General features: G+C 42.1%; 1 protein-coding gene across 1 annotated transcript; it reads right to left on the reverse strand.

The window, feature by feature from the left end:
* Positions 1-257: 257 nt before the first annotated feature.
* Positions 258-13,199, reverse strand: TIPRL (TOR signaling pathway regulator). The gene is made up of 7 exons (XM_071560989.1): positions 12,991-13,199; positions 7,758-7,937; positions 6,831-6,930; positions 5,894-6,025; positions 5,420-5,515; positions 4,627-4,689; positions 258-3,101 (listed from the first exon to the last, which is right to left on the reverse strand). The coding sequence occupies exons 1-7, from the start codon at positions 13,089-13,091 to the stop codon at positions 2,952-2,954; spliced, it is 822 nt and encodes a 273-aa protein (XP_071417090.1). The 5' UTR covers positions 13,092-13,199; the 3' UTR covers positions 258-2,951.
* Positions 13,200-14,231: the final 1,032 nt, after the last annotated feature.

Here is a 14,231-nt window from a genome sequence, read left to right on the forward strand (position 1 = left end):
CGGCGCGCGGGCTGCCGGGGGATGCAGTCCGGATGTGGCTGCATCCCATCCCATCCCTTCCCGTCCCCTTCCAATCCAATACTTGGCAATAGCAAAGCTCGTAGAAATAGTGATACAGACTTCGTTTTGCTCCCACTACGCTGTGCCTCTTACCCTGGGTCTGAAAGAGTCTCAACTTTATTTCTGTAACTAGCCAGAGTGGTCTGACAGACAAAGGCACATCTTACTAGAAGGCAAAATTCAGCATCACAAGTAGTTATTTCAGTTTATTTTGCTTAGTTAAAAACAGAACTATAAAAGGTTTGGAACATTTTATTTTTGCAACATACAAGAAACAATATAAACTGCCACATAAAACTTGTCACAAAACAGCTGGAGAATCCCCCCATTCCCTCCCCCTAAAATTATGTATCCAAAGTGGTACTTTCCTGTGGAAAGTTTGTGCCTGTGAGCTTGTGGTACGCCAGTTTATACTGCTGCTTCTTGGTAATTTGTGTGGCATAAGAAAGTCACAAAGTGCTCCAATTTTGAACTTGTAGTAACTGTAAGTTCCTAAAATAAGTTCTTTTGATTTCCCCAAGACGTGTTCCATTTAAATGCACGGACCCAAAATAGATGGGTATCACATATGTACATAGTCAGGATACAAACCCATTCAATAAAAGTCTATCAACAGGTCACAGATTAGGATGTATGATGGACAAGGTAAAATATATAGTTATAAGCTAAACATGCAGAGTGCCCTTTTCAATGCTCACTGTCCATTCTGTGGGTTTCCCCCACACCATATGTTAGTATAAGGAGACTTAACGTTAGCATCACTGGCAAAGTCAAATCACAGTTTTAATTGATGAAAGCAGATAGTTTCCTTCATGCTAGCACTACATGAGCTCTGCTCGCAGTCACTACCAGCTTTAAAATGTGTTTTTATATGCTTTAAGGCATGTAAAACAATTTATGCTTAGAGTAAAAGAAGTGCCATGATTTACTTTTATCAGAAAAGTATCTCTTCACCCCCATTTTTTGTTCCCTTCCTTTTCCCCCTCTTCCCATACCCCTTTATCACTGGAGTGGACCCAAATCATCCTCTATTACCAAATGAATCTTAATCATTTCCATGCTGCATTCTTTTGCAGCTTCCTTCTTCATCTTGACATCAAAATCTTTACAAAACAAGTGTAGGAAGATGAAGAAAAAGCCAACAGAATTTAGGATTGTAATGGGGAATACAGAGGATCTCACCTCTATTTCAAAGTGGTCATAAATTCAGTCACACAGACCATGTCCAGATGATTTCTTTAAGAGACCATTTAATTTCAGTTTTCTTCACTCATTTTATCCTATATCCTATGGATCATAAGATTTTTGCAGTAATCCTTTCCAAAAGATTCCAAAGATAAGGCTGAAGGTGTATTCAGAAAAAAGAAATCCTAATCAGTAACTTTGTACAAATTAATCCCACAGACTGTCTGTGAAGTAGGCATATATTAACTCTCATTTTTACATACAGGGAACAGAGGCAGAGAAGTGTCTTCCCCGTGGTCAGAGTAAATCAGTGACACAGGACACTGAGAAAACAGTCCCTTAGATGGCAGTAGAGTGTTGTCTTTTTTCTGAAAACCTCAGGGTCTTCTTTATGTGAAAACCCTTTCTCCAAAGATCTGGTTAAATATCAGGTTTTGAGGTGAGTTGTTTCTATTAAGCCATGCAGTGTAGAATATGAAGATTTTTAAACGAAAACTCCAAGACATCAGAATTAGGACACATTCTTATCTGCAATCACCTTAAATCTGCTTTTCACTGCAGTCACCTGCTTCTTGCACGGAGAGTCAGCAGTACACCTACACAAGCCTGCTTGGCTGCCCCATTCTGAGGCCAAACCATTAACATACTGTAGGATTTTCAAGAGCAGTGCAAATATTTTAGTCTACAAAGTTTTGAGTTAAAACCATGACTTTACAAGTGATCACACTTCTATTAATATTAGAACTTAAAGAATTTTACAATAAACCAAAATGATGTATCTGGAACACGTTAGAATCCTTTTAAGGCCATACAGGATCTCATTTGTCAAACTGCAAATACCCATATCCTTTAAAGGTTAGAGATTAAACACCCCTGTCTTTCTCAGCCTTAAACCACGCTGGAATTTGGCAATCTCACTGTCAGGGCAGTATAACCATCACACATGAGCACCATCTAATGCATCCAACAGAAGGTCAATGCAGAACAATGCATTTCCAGTATGTGACTGGAGCACCATCCAGACCCCACATGAGATTCTCCAGAACTGCCTAGAGAAATCTCGCTGACATCACAGTAAACTGCCTCACAAATTAAGTAATTTTATATAGTGTCAAATTTACTTTTTGTCCCCATCCCTAAACCTATCCTAAGACGATATGAATATTCTTCAGTGAGACTCTGGATCAGAGACTACAGAAAGTAACTCAGTTGGTTATCAGCTCACAGTAGGGGAAGCCAAGCAAAATGTGTAGTTTAGGACTGCCAGATCAAAATAAATGCAGAGGAATATTTTTTTAAACTGTGGATGATTTCTCAATAAAAATAAAATCATGTCAATTTTACAACACTAGTAATCTTTTGGTATCTGAAGCAGCATAACAAAATCTTCATAGAAGTCTTAGTGGTGGCGGGTCCAGAGGATACTCCTGTCTACTTGGTGAACTGAACAGAATCCAGACTCTTAAATCATCATTTCTCCACTGCCATTGAAAATTAGAACTCATCACCAGCCTATCATCAACTCCAGATACAGGTTAAAAAAAAACAAAAACCACCATTAGCAAAACCTGTCTGAAATGTTTTCTCTCAAGGCTACAGAAAAATTAGCCAAATTCTTCATTCCACTAGTAGTGAAACACCCCCCATGGCAACGAATATATGATCACATCATCTCCAGTCTACTTCAAGTCCATATAAAGTCACATTTATTTAGACTTAACACATGTAGTTTCCAGTGGTGCTTCTGGTTTAGGCTCCAGCGTCTCTGGGAATTCTAGTTTTTCACAGATTGTCTCCTTTATGGGTAGATACTGAGAGATCTCATTAGGTTCCGTGAACAAGGAAGGTGGAACATGCTAAAAATCAAAAATTTGACATGAAAAAAGTGAAAGAAAGGAACAGGAAAACAAACTATGCAAAAATGAAAATTTTACAGACAATTAATCTATAATCTACCTGAGGTAAACACCTGAAGTCAGGAGTGATTATTAAAATTTACCTTATAACCTCAAATGGTCTTCCTCCTTATGTGGATCAGTAAGGTAGGGAAAGGTATTTAACATTTTTAAGCAGCAGATTATAAGATCATAAGAAGGTCAGAGACATCCATAAAAAGCTGCAATGTTTTTTAAAAATATATTTAAAATGTGAACGTAACAAACAATCTTTTTAAGGTTCTTGTTACAGATGAGACCAGGATGGCCACAAGTGATTCCATGTCTTCTAACCATTGCAATACATTCACTGGAGCTGCTCATATTTAGTTTTGATAATTGATAAATCTCAACATGTATCTTAGTTTTATGAAGTTTGTCAGAGACACTCATATGCAATGCTAAAACTCATTGGATTTTAATTTTGTATTTTAAGAAAAAGGTGGTTTCTTAAGTTAATCTGTATCTTTCTCTGGAGATCAACTTCACCCTATACAAGGTTTTTGATGGAAAAAGAAAAGTCCGTGCTTTGCAAATAACCTCCAAACTTTCTAACAATGTTCTTGAAGAAGAACATCCAGAGCTATTGAAATGCAACCTGTATTTTGGCTACCCCTGCCATGCAAGGAACCACACCACTGTTTCAATTATTTCAAACTTCAGTGAAGCAGGAATCTTTTTTGCTTTACCTACATAAGCTGACCTAGGGAAGTCACATGCATTTCCTCTCTACAACAACCTAGATCACTGATAATATTTCAAAAATTACAAAACTATTCAAAAAGCTCATGTCTGGATTTAGTCCTGTTTATAGGGATCACATATTGTTAAGAAATTATACAGGACTCCTTTTCTCACACAAAAAAAAAGCATTTTGCAAAAAATATTCCCTTGGAAAGTTAGTAACACACTCACTTTTTAGAAGTGAGAGAAAATAAGGGAGAAGGAAAGTTACAAGAATATGAGAGATCAGGTGCTGGGTCAAGAAAAAAAGTCAACAGCTGAAACTCCAAATGTGCCACAAATTATTCTGAGCCATTGCTAGAGTTTGAAGGTGACCTATTAAACTTATCTGAGAAAAACAGATCTCAATTTCTAACACTACCTGCAAGCATACAGCCAGGCCTGAAATTGAGCATCAGGGGACATGGAATACCTGATTTTATGCATGAAGAGTTCTAGGAAAAAATTAATTAATAAAAACATGTTGATAACTCAAAAGTAGAAAAAGTAACCTAATCCCATCTCTTGTCCCATGATCTGAGAATTTATAAATGCAAAACTGCCCTGAAATCACTAAAACAAATGCTGCATAAGTGGAAAGATTTTTCCCCTCTATCAGTTCCAGACCTAACAAAGAATGACTTACAGACATAATATTTTCTATACTGACCATAAAACAAAAAAGCAGATAGAAAGAAAAAAGAAAGTTTAAAAAATGCAATACCTTTAAACTTGATATTTTACTTTCTCTGGATGTGTATTCTCGCAACATGTAGGTCTTGTCAGCCTAAAGGAAAAAAATTATCATCTGCTATCAGTGTCAGATAAGCATTTTAAATACACTGAATTTAGTAAGAATTTGGATTTTGTTGACCACAGATTTTCACCTGGGAGCAGAAACACGTTCAGGTTCACAGAGAAAGTTTCTAGCAATGTTCTCTTTTCCAAAAATCACCTTTCTGTGTGCATGCATCAAAAAAAAAATTCTATGACTGAATACACCTGTTAATCTTTACTCGGCTAGAACTGCTCCATCAGTGCAAATATAGTTAGACAGAATAACCAAACCACAAACCTTGACATGTACTATTTATGAGATACCAGAATTCCATGGAGTATGGACAGTTATTTGCAAGTTAACACTTGCAGTCTAATCCTATTAGACAAGCCAAAAATAATTTACTTGGAGAAAAGAACAGTATCAAACTATTTACTGTTGCCTACTTTACCTCTTGTACTTCCTTCTCTAATCTCTGTCTGTCAAATGTATTTAAATGATTACTATATATGAGAAGTAGCCTACTCTGATCATAAAACAACTCACTCATTCCATGGCACCCACACCTGGTTGCTTGCTCAGCACCACTACAATAATAAAAGACACTTGCAAGTTCAGTTCAGGTAACCTCTGTGCCCCCAAACACCAGCATTAAATTAGAGAAATATCAGCAGGTCTAAGGAAGTAACATGGTAAGGGAACCTCTGCAAAATAGTCGTGATGGAAAATAAGGGTTTACCTCATGATGAAGCCTTGTATCATTCATCCTGATAAGCACCCCATCAACTCGCAAGAAAAACCTCAACAGCACAAAAAAGCTGGAAGGCATAACTCTCTGCAAAAATACAGATATTCCATTCACCATATTACAAAGCTATACTTTAAGTAAGCAATTACCTACATCAGATATTGACAATGAATTATAGTATGAGGAGCTTTCAGTAGTAAAGCCAAAATCTGGGCTGTTGAGATGCTACAGCTATGGCTGGACAGCAGGGCAGACAGTGCCTCAAAAGACAGATAGGCAGGATGCAGGAGGGAAAGGATTGTTCCCTGAAGCAAAGTGACTGATGTGGAAAGATCCCAAGACAACACAGTCTCCAGTAAGATCATATTTCTAAGAGCAAGTATAAAGAACTTTGTGTTTTAAATTTTAAATCCCAGAAGGAAGAAGAGTCACCAAGCATCTTGTAATAAGCCTCTCAGTACTCACTACTTTTACACTCAAACTTGATACTCCATGATCATGAAGCTCATCTTCGAACAGGAGCACTTCTTCAAAGAACATAATTTGTTCCCTGGCTTTCAATTTCTCTGTATTTATGTGTTCTGTTGTAGGAACAACCTAAAGAAAAAGGTTTAAAACAGTTAGCACATTAATTTGTTGCCAAACTACACAGAGTTTGCCCTGATCTTTTGAATTCCACAGTTTTAGAACAGAAGAAGCTTTTAGAGCTTAAAGGTTACAAAATCCCAAATTTCTAGGAGAATACATTAATACACTTCTTCTGCCTAAAGACTATGAGTCAACAACACATGGTTTGTTTCTATGCTACATTTTTAATTCCAGAATAACTCAAATGATCAGTAACTAAAGCATTCTAGTGAATTAATATAGATTATCTGCTTAGTAGCAAATGATCTGTATACAGTGCAGAGAAGCTGAGAACTTCAGTCTTATTTTCAACTAAATAGAGCTATGGGAGGGCCTGCGAGTTTAAATATAAGGAGTTACTGTTGCAGAAAAACATAAAGCCCTTGAAAGCAGCCAGATCTACACATCTGCTCTGACAAACAGGCAAGCAACAGAGCATAGAAGTAATACAGAATTACACAGTTGACAGTTCTGTGCTTGAGTTGCTCAGAGGGGCACCCAGAAAACGCTGAAGATTCCCATGTGCTTTAATCCTAAAATGCTTTAAGACACTGCTGACCCCCTCCACACTCCCTTCCCGTTATTAAAATAAGCCATGACTAATTAGGATAACATGCTGAGAGACCTGATAAGCCCAAACTATACCTTGAAGCCAGCAATTATGAAGCATGAAAGATTTTACAGAAGCCTACTGAAACGTAAATAACAGCTTTAAAAAAAAAGTGTTGACTGAAACAATATGCAATCAGCACAGGACAAAGAAGCAAATGGTTACCTTTAATGTTGCAGTATCTCCAAGCAATGTTCCTTTGTAGTCCGTTGTGTAAGTCCAGTCATATGGCTTGACAACTTCCTTAGTGTGCTCAGTCTCACTCCTCAAAAGTGAAAGAGGAAACAGGTTTGTAGTAATTGCTTTGTAGTAATTCTCAAAAAGTTACCACTTCACATGGGACTATGCACTATGATTCCCACATTCTTCTCAACGAAAAAGAGCAGATTTGTCTGTGCTGCAATAACAATGTCAAGACTTAACCATAGTTTCACAACATCTGTTTCCATAATAACTTAGAAAACCATTATGAGAATTCCTGTGCTAACATTATCTCAGTTCTATGAGTCAAAATAAAGGTTTTCATGCAATATTGCTGAAAAATTTGTATTTCAAACTCATTTTTTTCTTTAAGTGGGCATAAAGTGACCTGCTGATGACACACAGCAATCAACACTGCAATTTGAATTAGTTTTCATGACAGCTTTGCTTCCTCTCCATGTTTCATTTCCAGGTGCTCTACAACTAATTAGGTAAATACCAAGAACTAGAATTAGTTCTTATACATGGTAATTATTTTGCTTTATTCCTAAGGCTAAGATTTTGAAAATGTACAGCACTTTGATTGAAACACCACACAATCTTGCAATGCTCGAGGCACCGAGTTCAAATAAACAGAAACAGCATTAAGCCATGCTAAACTTGACGTTTATTTTAAGAAAGCCAAGACACAACTGAAAAGTGTAGTTGACCCAATTTAACAGGATGATCACAGCAAAGAGAAGCTAAGCGACTTCTGTGATCACACACTGTATCTGGGGTAGAACCAAATGCAACATGATCTTCAAGAGTTCAGTCTGTTCTTTTAACTACTTTATGACAGTTTCATATGCAAGACACCAGTACTTGCCCACTGGTGATAAAATACCGTACCTGCTCTCTTGCCACTCCTCTGCACAAGCGACTTTGATCATACCTTGACAATTATTGACACACTTTAAAGCATCTGTAGCATTGAATTCAATTCCAAAACCATGGTCATGCTGTATTCTTAGGACATTGTCTCCAAACATCATCTCTGGCAGGGAAGGCATGTGTAATTCATCAGCCAATCTGCAGAGAAAAATAAAAGAGACATCACTTAGCTATACTTCAGTGAAAGCTATCCTTGTTTTGGAATAAGTATTCTTCAGACCATGATAATTTAGAAGACACACCATCAGTATGTTCTGCAAGATTTTGTTTTTTCCCAGGTTAATCATTCAACCTGAAATGCAGAATCATTGAACCAAACTGACTTTTCCACTACAAAAGTATTTCTAAAATATTCCTTCCCCATGAGGCTTGTACAAAAGTCTCACACATGGGGAATGAAAAAGTACTGGAGAAGCATGTAGAAGCAGTTTTCAACCTGTTCAAGCAAATCCCTGGCTGGTCCATGAACTACTTCAGCAGGTGCTCAAAAAGAACTTTTAGGAACGAGCGCTCATTGTCAGCAGGTTTGAATTCATTGCACTGTGGTCCAACATGAGCCAACAGTGTGCCCAGGTGGCCAAGAAGGCCAATGGGATCCTGTCCTGTATCAAAAATAGCATGGCCAGCAGGACCAGGGCAGTGATCCTTCCCCTGTACTCTGCGTTGGTGAGGCCACACCTTGAGTATTGTGTTCAGTTCTGGGCCCCTCAGTTCAGGAAAGATCTTGAGGGGCTGGAGCGAGTCCAGAGAAGAGCAACAAGGCTGGAGCACAAGTCCTATGGGGAGAGGCTGAGGGAGCTGGGGGTGTTTAGCCTGGAGAAGAGGAGGCTCAGAGGTGACCTCATCACTGTCTAGAACTACCTGAAGGGAAGTTCTAGCCAGGTGGGGGTTGGTCTCTTCTCCCAGGCACTCAGCAATAGGACAAGGGAGCACGGGTTCAAGCTCTGCCAGGGGAAATTTAAGTTGGATATCAGGAGGAAATTCTTTGCAGAGAGAGTAATGAGGCATTGGAATGGCCTGCCCAGAGAGGGGGTGGATTCCCCATCCCTGGAGGTTTTTAAACTGAGATTGGACGTGGCACTGAGTGCCATGATCTGGTAAATGGACTGGAGTTGGACAAAGGGTTGGACTTGATGATTTCGGAGGTCTTTTCCAACCCAATCGATTCTATGATTCTATAATACCTCATTAGAACAAGCCTGGTCAACTACGTGAAAAGCACAGAAGACACTACTGAGCTCTGCTACTTTTCCAAGCTTGTAGAAGACACATAGTGATATTTATAACCTTAAACAGGAAAACCACAGTCAGAGCCACATATCCAGCTGAACAAGGTACTGCCTGAACCAAGTAAGCATGATCCCTGCAGAAAATCTCACACCATCCTATTTCATGTTGTGTTTTGCATCAGTCTCTACACTTATTTGTATTTATGTATATATACCTGTGCGCTGTATATAAATACACACACATTCCACCACCTGATATACACTCTGACCTTAATTACTAAAAGGCTTCATATTCTTCTTTTCCTCCCTATTGCTCTATTGATAATAAGGCATTCCAGAACAAAAATGGTTATTTCTGTAACTCTGCATACAAAAAAACCAAAATGCTAACCTAACTAAAAATAAAAAGAGCAAATTCATAGACCTGGAGAGTAAGAGCCTGAATTTTTTCACAGAGAAGGCAGAATAACATTACAAATATTTCTATTACATCAAATGTAGGCCCCTTAACCTGCAAAAACCAACTCCAGCACAGAACAGAGTTCTTGGCTATGGCACATTTAATCCTTCACTTTTTCACCAAGGTTGCTGAGGGATTTTTACAGTATATATCTGCCAGAAATAAAACACCTACAGATACTAATGATGTTCCCCAAGCAATAAAATAGACAAAATGAGAAGAGAAATACATTACAAAGGAAGCTGACTAAAAGCACTGCAACTGGATGGTTTCTGACTTTTCAAATTTGAAGTGGAATGAATTGTTTTGGGGATCTCATGACAGGTACCAAGACCGACAAGTAAATGGTTATTTTTGGACTTCTCTTTCCAACCCTGCAAAATCCTCTGTCTTCTTTCAAGCTTCTGTTGTGGCTCTTGATAATTTACTTTTCAGCCTTTTTCAAAATGTTCTGAAAAACTGTGTGTTCCTCAAAAACATCTAAAGAGATCAAGCTAATTTCTGAAAATTACAGAGATGACTAATTCAATACAGCTACAGTTAAAGAAACTGAATAGATGAGAAGATAAGTTCAGTAGGCAATTTGGCTTCTGGACTGGCAGTTCAAGTCTCTCACTTGCTCACAAATAATGAAGAGAGTTAACATCCTCCTGATTGTAACAAAAAGGATCTTTAAGAGGTAACACCATACAAAATAAGTCTTCATATATATCACAAAAATGAGATGGTCTAATAACAGCTCTCCTTCTCCCACAGGACACAGGTAAGCCTACATGAATGTTGAATCCTCATTACAGAAAAACTACTAAATCACAGAATTCAAGTTTGCTTACCTGTAACTGCAAAAGCTAAAGGATCATTAGTCAGAAGCAGTTTGAGAAGATTATTTCAGGCACTCAACATATAAAGATGGAAGAAGGAACTTAGGTTTTCCCTGTTTTAAGGCAGATATCCCGTTTTTAAAAAAAGTATTATGTTGTTACATTTAAAAAATTACATTTATATAGTTTACTATAATGGTAAGAAAAAAAACCATAACATTTCAACACATGAGAGTTCATCAAATGAGAATCATAGAATCATTTAGGTTGAGTAAGACCTCTAAGATCATCGAGTCCAACTCTTAACCCAGCACTGCCAAGTCCTCCACAAAATCATGTCCCTGAGTGCTTTAAATATCCCCAAGGATTCCGACTCAACGACTTCCCTGGGAAGCCTGTTTCAGTGCTTGACAACACTTTCCATGAAGAAAGTTTTTCTAATATTCAATCTCAACCTCCCCTGGTGAAACTTGTGGTTGTTTCTTCTTGTCCTATCACTTGTTACAATCTTCTTTCAGGTAGTTGTAGAAAGCAATAGTCACCCCTGAACCTCCTTTTCTTCAGGCTAAACACCAGTTTCCTCAGCTGTTCCTCACAGGACTCATGTTCCAGACCCTTCCTCAGCATTACTGTCCTTCTCCAGACACACCTCAGCACCATAATGTCCTTCTTGTAGTGAGGGGCCCACACCTGGACACAGATTTGAGGTGTGGCCTCACGGATGGAGAGGGATAATCACTTTCCGAGTCCTGCTTGGCCATGCTATTTTTGATTAAGTTCAGGAGCCTTCTTGGCCACCTGAGCACACTGCTGGTTCTTGCTCAGCTGGCTGTCGACCACCACCCCCAGGTCCATTCCTGCTGAGCTGCTTCGCAGGCATTTTTCCCCAAGCCTGCAGCAATGCCTGGGGCTGTTCTAAGTGCAGGCCCCGGCACTTCGCCTTGTTGAAACTGATACCATTGGCCTCAGCCCACTGATCCTTCTGCAGAGCCTTCCTACCCTCCAGCAGATCTACACTCCCATCAAACTTGGTATCACCTATGAACTTACTGAGGGTGCACTTGAACACCTCAGTCTGGATAGTCAGTAGATATTAAACACGACTGGCTCCAACACTGAGCCCTGGGGGACACCCCTTGTGACTGGCTGCCTGCTGGATATCACTCCATCCACCCCTATTTTCTGTGCCTGGCCATCCTGGACAGTGTTTCACCCGGACAGCACCCACCAATCCATGAGCCATCAGTTCCTCCTGGAGGAGGCCTCACTAACCTCAGGAAAGGTAAAAGCAAGATGAATGAACGTACATTTAACAAGACTAAGACTCCTGTACATGTATTTCAGACACTGAAATCAAGAAGTATCTGTCAAATTCAGCTGCCAGTTTGGTCAGTTACGGCATAGCTGAACTATTCAGCTCCATATTAGCAAATCTGACTGAAGTGCTTGATGCTGACACAGGAACACTTTCTCTGATGGTTTGACAGGAGTGGAAATTACTACAAGATACCAAATTATAAATTTTTAATGAAAACCACTATCTTAAAAGAGCTATTACCAAGACATATTACTAGAGTAGAGAGTCCATGGGCCACATTTAAAAAACACTTAGTCACCATTAAAAAGTAATTAAAAAATCAGGCTTCTAATTAGCAAGCCTCAATTTACAGAGGTCCAGATCTCCAAAACCACTAGAACTCAGGGAGTGGTTTGAGATGGAAGGGACCTTCAAGGTCATCTTGTTCCAATCATCTGTGAGACAATGGCATCTTCCACCAGCCCTGGTTGCTCAGAGCTCCATCCAGCCTGGCCTTGAACACTGTCAGGGATAGGGTTACCACAACTTCTCTGGGCAACCTGTTTCAGTGTCTGACCATCTTCACAGCAAAGAACGTCCTCCTGATATCTAATCTACACCTATTCGCTTTCAGTCTGAATCCCTGCCCTCTCCTCCTGTTACTACAAGCTCTTGTAAAGAGCCCCTCTCCCTCTTTCTTGTTAGGCTCCCTTCAGCAATCATTAAACCTGAAATTTTGGGAATTATCTGTAACTCTAATCACCCCAGTTTCTCCAGCCACAGAATCAAGCCTACCGTCACAAAAAAACAGAGGCGAGAGGCCCCCGTCCCCCTCTCCCAGCAACTCGACTGCACAGCGTCTCCGCCGCCCTGGGAAGGGTCTGTGTTCCCTGCACAGGGTGAGCTGAGCAGGCACCCCAAAGCTCTGGCTGGGAGGGGCTAAGGCCGCAGCCCCGCAGGGCCCCGAGCACCGGGGACAGTGTCGTTCTGTGCCGTGCCCTACCGTGCTGTGCCGTGTCCAGCTGTGCTATGCAATGCCGTGCCCTGCTGTGCCAGACCCTGCCCAGCTGTGCCGTGCCCTCCTGTGCCGTGCCCTGCCGTGCTGCGCTGTACCCTGCCGTGCCGTGCTATGCCGTGCTGTGCCGTGCCCAGCTGTGCTGTACCCTGCCGTGCCGTGCCCAGCTGTGCTGTACCCTGCCGTGCCGTGCTGTGCCGTGCCCAGCTGTGCTGTGCCCTGCTATGCCGTGCTGTGCCGTGCCCAGCTGTGCTGTGCCCTGCCGTGCCGTGCCCTGCTGTGCCGTGCCCTCCCGTCCTGTGCTACGTCGTGCCGTGCCTTGTCCTGTCCCGCCCCGCCGCCCCCGGCCCGGCCCGGCGCCCGCCCCACCTCTCGGCCTGCGCCGACTTCATGATGTGTGTCCGGGCGGCGCTCAACTTCCACGGCCCGAAGGTGAAGTCGCGCCGGCTGCTCTGGAAAACGGGGTGCATGGCGACCTCTTCTCCGCCGAGGAGAAGGCAGAAGGAGCCAGAATGGGAGGCGGCGGAGCTCCTGTGCTCTCCCTCCTCCCCTTCCCCCCCACACAGCCCCCACAGCAGCAACAGCCCCGCCGGAACTGCCGCCGCTTCCGCTTCCAGGGGCGCGGGCAGCGCGGAACCCGGGCACGGAATCCTGGGATGCACCAGGAAGAGCTTTGCCAGCAGGGAGAGAATGGTGCTCCTAACCCTCTGTTCAGCCCCAGTGAGGCCACATCTGAAGTGCTGTGTCCAGTTCTGGGCTCCTCAGGACAAGAGAGACATGGGGCTCATGGAGCGGGCCCAGAGGAGGGTGACAAAGATGATTACGGGACTGGAGCATCTCTCTTACAAGGAAAGGAAAGGCTGCGGGAGCTGGGTCTGTTCAGCCCTGAGAAGTGACGGCTGAGAGGGGACCTTATCAGTGTGTATAAATAACTAAAGAAAGGGTGCCAAGAGGATGCAGCCAGGATCTCGGTGGTGTCAAGCAGTAGGACAAGAGGCAACAGGCAAAAACTGATGCACAGAAAATTCCACCTGTATACGAGGAATAACTTTACTGTGCACTGGAACTGGTTGTCCAGAAGCTGTGGAGCCTCCTTCTATGGAGATACTCAAGAATGGTCTGGCCACAATGTGCTCTGGGATGACTCTCCTGGAGCAGGGAGGTTGGACCAGATGATCCACTGTGGTCCCTTCCAACCTGATCCATTCCATGATTCTGTAGGTGATGGGGGGCAGAGGGACGGGCAGGAAGTGCTGCCACCCATGGAGGACTTTGTGCTCCTCTGGGCTGCTGGAACCTGAGGAGACTGGGCTTTCTCCAGTCTCCTCTGTCCAGCACAAAGAGCCAGCGAGCGAGCTCATGCCCCCGTTCCCAGGGAGCCGATGGGCGATAGCTGATGGGAAATGTGTGTCCCCCTGGGTGTTGGTGCCTCCAGCCGCTTCCCTGCGGGCACCTCCAAGAGCAGCAGGGTGGGTGTGTGGGAGCTAGGATGATCTAAAGCCTCTGATGGCCCCAGCGCATCTCCCTGCCCATTCTCAAAAGTGCAGCAAACATTACCAGGCTCAGTCACACAGACATGGAATGGAATCCGGTACTGTGTTGGATAATAC

The sequence above is a fragment of the Pithys albifrons genome, chromosome 1 (assembly GCF_047495875.1).
Source record: "Pithys albifrons albifrons isolate INPA30051 chromosome 1, PitAlb_v1, whole genome shotgun sequence".
NCBI classification, from domain to species: domain Eukaryota; kingdom Metazoa; phylum Chordata; class Aves; order Passeriformes; family Thamnophilidae; genus Pithys; species Pithys albifrons.